The sequence below is a fragment of the Lissotriton vulgaris genome, chromosome 2_1 (genome assembly GCF_964263255.1).
Source record: "Lissotriton vulgaris chromosome 2_1, aLisVul1.2, whole genome shotgun sequence".
In the NCBI taxonomy this organism is placed as follows: domain Eukaryota; kingdom Metazoa; phylum Chordata; class Amphibia; order Caudata; family Salamandridae; genus Lissotriton; species Lissotriton vulgaris.
Window position 1 is genome coordinate 670,388,807 of NC_141687.1, and position 8,873 is coordinate 670,397,679.

Consider the following 8,873-nt stretch of genomic DNA (forward strand, 5'->3'; position numbering starts at 1 on the left):
TACCCAACTTTCGGTCCATCACCGCCACTTGGTTCACCAAGGTGCGCAGCATCCTCTCCATCTCGGAGCTCTTTCCCGCTTTCTTGCCAGGCATGATTTCGATCACTCCGTCCGACTTGACCCGCAGGGTGACTCGATCTTCCACACGCCTGATACTGAAAGAGAAAAACAAAGATTACAAGTTCTCAAAAATTGCAGCTTGTTCCCTAGAGGGCTCACGAGCAACGAGTGGTGCAGCCTTCAGAGCACTGGAACAAGAGGAAGCTTCCTTGGATTCCCGCTCTATTTATCCATCTGCGGGAGGGCGGGGGCCCGCCTCAGGTACGCCCATCCGTGCACGGACTTCCGGGCGGGTGTTTAGGACAACCTCTTCTGGGCGGGAGGGGCGTGCTCCGGCTACGCCGCTTCGGGCATACCAGCCGAGACACGCCCCCCGCCCACAACGGTTCCCGGGGGATCGGGGCACCCATCCATACGTTCGGGGGGACCGAGTGGTCTTCCCTTTCCAATCTCTCTACTCCATGGAGGCACAGCAGCTCCTGGAGATGTCATTTCCGGAGGGGGGAGGGTCTTACTTCACGGCCCGGCGTGCACCAAGGAACACTCTGAAATCCTTCTGGTCCACAGTGAGCTCCCACTGCCCCAGCAGCTGCCAAGCAGGAGAGCTTACCTTGAAGACGAAGAGAGACATTTTTCAATGCCTCCGTAGCATGGACTGGGAAGCTGAAAATGTTTGGAGGGCAGCGCAACTTGTCGGAAAAGTACACCACCACCAGTTGCCTGCATGCCTTCTGTCAATTGGGTGAAACTGCTCCTGTAGATGACAGGAACACTTTTATCAAAAAAATGTGATGCCAACCGCCATAGTGTCTTGCCAGCTAGGTGCATTAAGTATTTCAGCGAGAAACCCCCAAAATGGGGGTATGGGTGGGTTGTTTTGAAAATTCTAAAAAACATTTTTCTTGTCATGCAGGGTGTTTTTCCTCTTTGGCTGATATTTTTTCCTGCCTGTGACCGATCAAGAAAAGCCTGCATCCTAAGTTCTACCCTCACCATGGTTGCCTTCTATTACTTTGATATCACATTTAGGGCCCAATTGGTGGTTGGATCACTTGGAAGAGGATTCCAATGGCAGAGACAGCTGAGGTTCTGCAATCAAAAAGCAGGTGACTGATCCACTCTGAATGAGGGAGGTCAACCACCTAAAAGTTTTGCACTTCGTCCTATGCCACCATAATGCAGAATTAATGCAGAATTGAATTATCCAAAAGTAGGATTTAAATGAGTTAGTAGGTTTTTTCCAGAACACACACATCAAAAAAATGTATCTATCATTCAGTATTAATGTCTTGCCGTTTGGTAATGCAGGATACTGAAAAAAGAATACTTAATGTGCAGTTTTATTACCCTTAAATGTTATGCTGCTGATTATGACTTGCTCGGATTTCAGCTATGTGTCCCCGCAGACGTTGCAAGCTTATTGATCCTTCATCAGAATTTTCCGATCAACATTTCAAGACAGTGAAGTACAGACTTGTGCACCACAGTATTAGGTGTTTTAAAAAACATGCTATCCAATTTTGTTGGATCACACATTTCTCTTTAGTATAAATGAGCCATAAAATATGTCCAGGTACTGTTTTTAGAATAAAATCAATGTGTACAATAACTTTTATTTCATTTTTAGCTCCACAGTGAACCACGCACGATCGCATATTCGATCCAGTATTTCCAGAAGACTAGACCATATGTTCACTCCACAACATCCTCCTCATCCACCTCCAACTACTTTGAACTTGGAACCGCCATCTTATGAAGAAGCTGTTGCATTAAATGGACCCCTTGAAACACCACCACCTTCCTACCCAGAAACTATCGAGGAGATACAGCTCTTCAGAAAGTCCAGTCCTCTTCCAGCTGGACAGTCACACTGACATATTAAGAGATAGCCATGGAAGCAAACAGTGTAAAGGACATCTTGCCGACTAAAGCTCAGTTGGATGCCTTGATACACCACCATAACCCCCCAGAACTAAAGAAGAGTTACAGAGGTTTGAAATTACGTTTCTCTTCACACTGATCCCTTGTACTGATATCTTAAGAGATAGGCATGCATCAGGATGGATAGACTATACATTGTGACAAATCCTGCAAGTGAATTCTCTGAGCTATCTCTTGCGAGTGGGTTGCAGTTGAGATGCCCTACTCCACTTCTTTTTACACATCAAAATATGTGTTAAAAAGTTCATTGAAAGAGCAGATCTCCAGCAACATTTGGGGGTAGAGAGACAGTCACCCATGAGCCCTCCTTAACAAAATCTTAAAAAGGTCAATTTTGATATTTTTTATATGTGAAGTTGCAGCATCAGATATTCCTATTTCAGGTTCATAGTGAAGTATACACGGATGAGCTCTGATTTTCTATTTCATGTCAAGGTATTGAACTATAAAGGAAATATTTGCAGAAAAAATGCGCTTTACAGTGGAGCAGAAGATGTACTTATAGAAATATGGTATATAGCACATTATTGATGCAAGCTCTTGGCTCTTCACAGTCCTTTTGTTTTCAGGCCATTCCAGTTATTTTGATAGGTCTCTTCACTACTCCGCAATCTCAGGACATTAACAGCAAAGGAGTGAGAGTAAAATTAGGATAGTGTAAAGACAGTCACCAGGATAGACAGGATGAGCCATTGATCTGTATCTGCCACTTGTATTTCTAATGGGGCTCCTCCCAGTGAGTTTTTTCTTTTCCAAAACGTCTACTGTGATATTCCCCAAAACTGTTTGCATGCACTAATACTGCTGAATGCTTGCAAGGTAAATTCTCATTTTTAACACCAAGAAGTGCTAGATGACATCAAGAAAACATAAAACTTTGCACCAAAGTAGAATGGACAATGTCAGTGTGTGTGATCAAAGGGTAGATGAATTTTATATTCGTGTGTTCTTATTTATGCTATTTCTGGAAGGAGGTCACGGCGCAGATACAAAATATCCAAGGCTGTCTGATTCCAGATAAACAGGCAGAGAACATCCTGGACCAGAGAGATCAGCTCATGGAAGGAACCATTAAACAGAATGGACACAATGATTGATGTATGAGTAGGCATGACTTACTTTTGTGGTAGCATACTCATTCGCATTTTTAGAAGTACTCATGGCTTACTCCTTGAATTCAGGAGTACTACAAGAATATGTCACAGCACAATCTGTGTGGTTCTGGCACAATGGGGCTTTGTAGTATTTGGCGGAATGGGTACCGCATAGAAAAAATTATGGAGTATCAGTGGCGTAGCTAGACATTGTGCCGCCCCTAGGAGCGGGGGGACCTGGCAATTCCGTTGACGACCACAGGTAGGAGTGGGAGGCCACCCCCCACTTACTATACCACCGTGGAGTATCCTCTGCCAAGTTCATGGTTCACCCACCCAATTTAGATGTGAGAGGATTGAAATTATGTTGATGACAGAGCCTACTCCGAATCTATGACTGACATACTCTTCCATGGTTGATCATCTGACTGCCCACCCAATGTAGAGTGTTCAATCAGTGGCTTTTTTTTGTTGCTATCCGTCACTGCAAGGGTCAGCCAAGACTGTAAAAACAATAATAATGACCCCCTCACCATGGGAGAAAGCTCCTATGGTGTGGGGGTCCTTAGTTTTTCATGTTTCAGAAACTTACCCCTGCTTTAGAAAAATAAAAAGCAGTGTAAAGGTTTGACAGGTGAGCAGTTACTCAAACTTTTACAACATTGATAGGAACCACCATCACAGTGATTCCATTCAATGCTAATAGCTGTCTACAAGACTTAGATATTTGTAGATTTGGTGGCTGGAGGTCGCCCAAGATGGCGGGGATAATGATCTCTGCATTCTGACGGGGTACCCTTCATCCACCAAAGTCTAAATTAGCCCCAATATGTTGTCAGAAGCCATGTTAGTGAGTAAATATTTCCAAACCTCTCGCAAACGCAACCTCTATTCTGCATTGCATTTTGAAATTGAAAGACAATAAAAGGAGCGTACAGGTTGGTATATGCATACTCACCTAAGCAATTTTCAAACAGAAAAGTACAAGAGAGTACTACCGTATTGAATGTATGAGGAACTGGTAAACAAAATATTTTTGAGGGATAGATTAGATAAACATACAGAGGCCTTTTGTCCACTGTTTACTAATAATATTACATCATGTCAAACCCAGCCATTTGTAAGCAAGAAAAATAACAGATATTACTATTGCGAAATGTAATGGTAGTGTTTAATGATTTGAGTGTCTCAGAAAAACGTTACTATCAACTTGCAATTTCAGAGCTCTCGACTAGTCCTGTGTCAAGTCAGGTGGCGGTTATTAAGCTATGTCTGGCTTCTCAGACCATATTACTTCCACTATCAAGGCCTGATTCACAAACAAACTTACACATTTTAAATGTTACTTCTTTGGGTATTTACAAACTCTGAGTTTAATTTTACTAAGAGTAATTTTACGGATGTGGAGACCCCTTAGTTGGGGAGGAGAACTGTGCACATAAAAATATTGGACAGGCAAATGTTTTTATTAAGTGTAGAGTTTCCCTGGTCGTAAAATGGCTTTTAGTTAAATTAAACTTGGAGTTTGTGAAAGCCCCCAAAAATTCAAATTTCACAAAAGTGTAAGTTCACCTTCGAGAATTAGGCCTTAAGTACTTCAAAAGCTGATTATCTTATACTTGAAATGGCTGAGTAAACTTACTGTCTCTACACTTGACAATCATAGTTACCACGGCCAACAATTACATCTAGGTTACACTGAAGAAACGAAAGTCAAATTCTGTGCATTTGAATACAATAATGTTCAAACATTTTCTAAAAGATGATAGCACCTTCTTATGCAATTTTTCCTAACCTAATTTTTGTTACCAAAATTCAGAAATAGATGTTTGGACCATAGCTAAGTAGCACTGGTTAGTGGCCACTTAATAAAGTATAATGTTGCTATTTCATATTTACTTTTTATGGAAATACAACTTCGAAAGATCTGCTTTGAAATCACACATATAGATATTGCAACTGTGAATTGTATATTTCTTTGTCTTTTTTGTGGTGTGAGCAAATAGGACGAGAGAACTTCTGATCCTCTGAAGCCCTTCTGACACACTTAAATGAAGCAAACTATCATTCTGATTTACAGTTTGTTGGACTGGTTAGTAGCCTGTCCTCCTTATTACAAGAGCCATAAGATAATATGCACTTGTAATAAGGCGGACGAGTTACACAAAGCGTTTGTGACAGAGTAACCCATTCGCAAAACTCAAAATCAGCACCCTAACACTTGTAGCCTGACAGCCAAATGGCAAAGAAAAGTTTGGATTTAGATTTTGTGCATTTCACAAACCTCCATAAAGAACTCACAACCTGCATAAATGTGGAAAATCCAAAGTATTACAATTTATACACGTAAATTCCAATAGCTGACTAACTACTTTCAATAGTTTGAGAATATTGTGCATGAACAGGAATGGCCATCAACATTAACATGTATGAACGTGAAAAGCTGGAGGAAAAATTATAAAGGAGATATAGGAAATTGAAAGGGGCTCAAACTGCATAACTTGTAGAGCTGAATATAAAGAAGTCAGCAGGGGAAATCTCAAACAAAATTATTTTCAATCATAAAAGAATAACAATAGCAGTAAACACACAAAAGTCCCATTACATTGTAGCTGAATGACACTATCAGAGTGGCATAGTACCCCATGGTAAAATGAAAGCCAATGCTATGAGTGTTAACAGATGGAGAAGTTCACTATTTCCATTTTCATGATTTTTTTTTAAAATAAGAAATTTAAAAAAGTCGAAAAATAACGCAAAACGTAGATTTTGCAAAAGATAAAAATGCAAAAAGCAGCATTTTGTGGAAGAATTTGTGGGGAAACTCTGCTACAAACATCATTTTATAAGGGATTATCCCAAGGTGATGCTGTGAAAAATTGACATACTTCACAATATCTTAAAATTATGAACTTTTCACAGCTTTGCCAGCGGAATTTAAACTTTGCTCACCACTAGCCATGGCACTGAGGAAGATGAGAATGAGACAATTCACAGGGGAGGACCTAGTGGTATGTGTGTTTCAGAACTGAGAAAAGCTGAAAAAAGTGATCATCAATGCAAAAAAGATTTCTGAGAGATAATTGATATGGTGAATGCAGTGGTAATGGGTGTAGGCGTTATTGGAGATGCTAAGAAGACGCATTAAGATAAAAAGATGTGCATCAGGGGTAAGGTCGGCATAATGGTGTGGCAGCCACAATTCATGTACTAAGGAGATAACACAACTCTGACTCCATCCCCCTCGCTGTGTGATGCATCATCAACACCTCATGGGACTTAATGCTATGTGAAGCAAAGGCAATGATGCACTAATTCTCACCTTTACCCTTGGAAAGATCAAAACAAATACGCACAGCACCAACATTAACAGTAATACACAAAGATATATCAGGTACATAAGGACGCTTCATACCTATAAAATCGAATTTTTTAATCTCCCAGCATAACATTTTTGCAGTATTCTTCAACAACGTGAAATTGGGCTCAGCTTTGGTAGCAATGTTGCAAATGCATTTTGCAGATCATTTGCACATACTCAAATATGCTTAAAGCGTTTTGCGATCTCTAGCAGTAGGCATTTCTTCAATAGCACTCAACAAGTCGAGACGCAGCGCAATACCTTTACTAGAAACATGACATTGCACTTCTTGCACACCAAGCTATCACTTGTCTCGTGTCAACCTAAAATCTTCAACAATGAAATGCAACCGCCTCCAGTCTCTCCAAATGTTTACCAAGACTCTTACCAAAGACCAAAATGTTGTTGTGGAGAACAAGTACCACACTTAGCACTTGCAGCACATTAGTCATCACATGCTGAAAGACAGCAGCTGCTGAAGCAAGCCCAGAAGGCATCCTGCAGAACTGAAAAACACAGCTGGGCATTATTCTTCCTGTAGAAAAGGGTGGCCTAAAATTCAGTTTTAACTCTTATTATGGCCCAGTACATGGGAGGTGAAGCTGTGTCAGAATTTAGAATTGAAACTGTGTAACCTAACTGGTGAAATTGTCTTCAAGAGATTCCAACTTTTTACCGGACCCTTATTTAGATTCTTTCAACTCATTGAAATTAGCATTAGAGAAACACAGAAAAGCTTTTTTAAGATTTAAGATTTTTTTGCTCAGGGAGCTATGATATTTGGAGACAGAAAAATCCTACAACTAGATCTTAAGCCAGTTTTTCAACATAATTTCGCCCTGCCTCAATGATTGATACGTTTTCAGGATCACCTCTCCTACCCAGTGTAGACATACAGCACCATGCCAGTGGATTTTTAGGCCATTTGTTGGTAGTGGTTGACTGTTCTATGCCCATGTCCTATAAATCGTTTGGTCACTTTTCTCAGTAGAGGATGATAGGAGCTTGATTAATTTAGAAATCAAAAATTACTTTATATACACTGAGTCAACAGCAGATGAAGCCATAGTGTGTGGCACTTTTGGAAGCACTATTAGAGGAGTTCTTATATCTCTAAAAGTACAGAAATCCAAAAAAGAGAAGGAAGCTGTACATTCTTTACAAGCGGGGTGATACGCAGCATATCAAGCCATTGTAATAGATTTGACATCTCCTTAAAAATGTGATGAAGAAGAAAATTAGATATTTCTACCTTATAATGGAAATTATAAGTAACCAAACATTTGAACGACAAGTCTACAGGGAAGGGGAGAGAGTAGGATGGTTTTTAGATTGGAGTTCAAATCAACTTATTAAACACATTAAATTAAAATTATATTATATTATTATATTACACTATATCAAGAATCAAAGTTAGAGGACCTGCATTTGGAACACCAGCTATTTCAATTTCTCAAGAAGCTGAGACTTCCAAGCTTGACCTCAGCAGCAGTTGCCATCTTAAACTTTATATCGCAAACTGATGTGAGGGAACCTATAGGACAGCTGCCAAGTTCAATAGCTTCTTGAGAAGATGGCTTTAAACGGAAATTTTAAAGGAGTCTCTTATCAAATCATGGACCATTCTTTTTAATTCCATATTAGGAGATGGACAGATTCCTGGCAACTCCGTAAAGGTGTTTTTCTAAACGTTTTTAAACTGGGAAAATAACCAATTGAGCCCACATCATACAGACCAACAACGCTATTAAACTGGATTACAAGATGTACCTAAAAATATTGGTAAACCATATCAACATATTTGCTCCCCATCTCATTTCTAAAAATCAGAATGGGTCTATTACCACTAGGACTTTAAATGCTACTAATTTAAGTTGAAATGTATTCATATAGTTATTGCGGATGCAATCTCAACAGCAATCATCTTGCTGAATGCCAAAGAGGCTTTTGACTATGTGAGCTGGAGATTTTTATTTCAAGGACTGGAAAAAATTTAAATTTCCTCCTCAGCTCCCGAGGTCAATATAAGCTTTAAATCAAGGTGCTATGGCATAAGAAGTTGTATTTAATAATTCACACGCTGGCTAAATTACCCTTCTCTCTCCCATACTACATATTTTCTTTATCAAAATGCCGGCCAAATATATACGTCTAGATATACCATCTCTGCTCCGCTTTCTGCCGTTTCCAAAATGAAACTCCATGCCGATGATATTGTTTTATTTTTACCCTCTAGCATAACCAATATAAACGCTCCTCTTCAAGCAATAAAGACATATACTGTGCTGAGTATATGGTGTATATAAAATCAGTGAGGCAAAGACTGAGTGTTTATTGTGCAATATTGCCTCAGAGACTTTCAAATTCATTCTAAAAGAGATCTATAGATATTTGGGCCTGTATTACTCAGCACAGCA

The 8,873-nt window shown here is 39.8% G+C and overlaps 1 protein-coding gene across 1 annotated transcript in view; it reads left to right on the forward strand.

The window, feature by feature from the left end:
- Positions 1-4,989, forward strand: part of PRRG4 (proline rich and Gla domain 4) — a 288,545-nt gene extending 283,556 nt beyond the window's left edge. Inside the window, exon 6 of the mRNA XM_086955854.1 lies at positions 1,688-4,989. Coding sequence (XP_086811980.1) covers positions 1,688-1,934 — 247 coding nt within the window. The 3' untranslated portion in view covers positions 1,935-4,989. The remainder of the gene's footprint in view (positions 1-1,687) is intronic.
- The last annotated feature ends 3,884 nt before the right edge of the window (positions 4,990-8,873 follow it).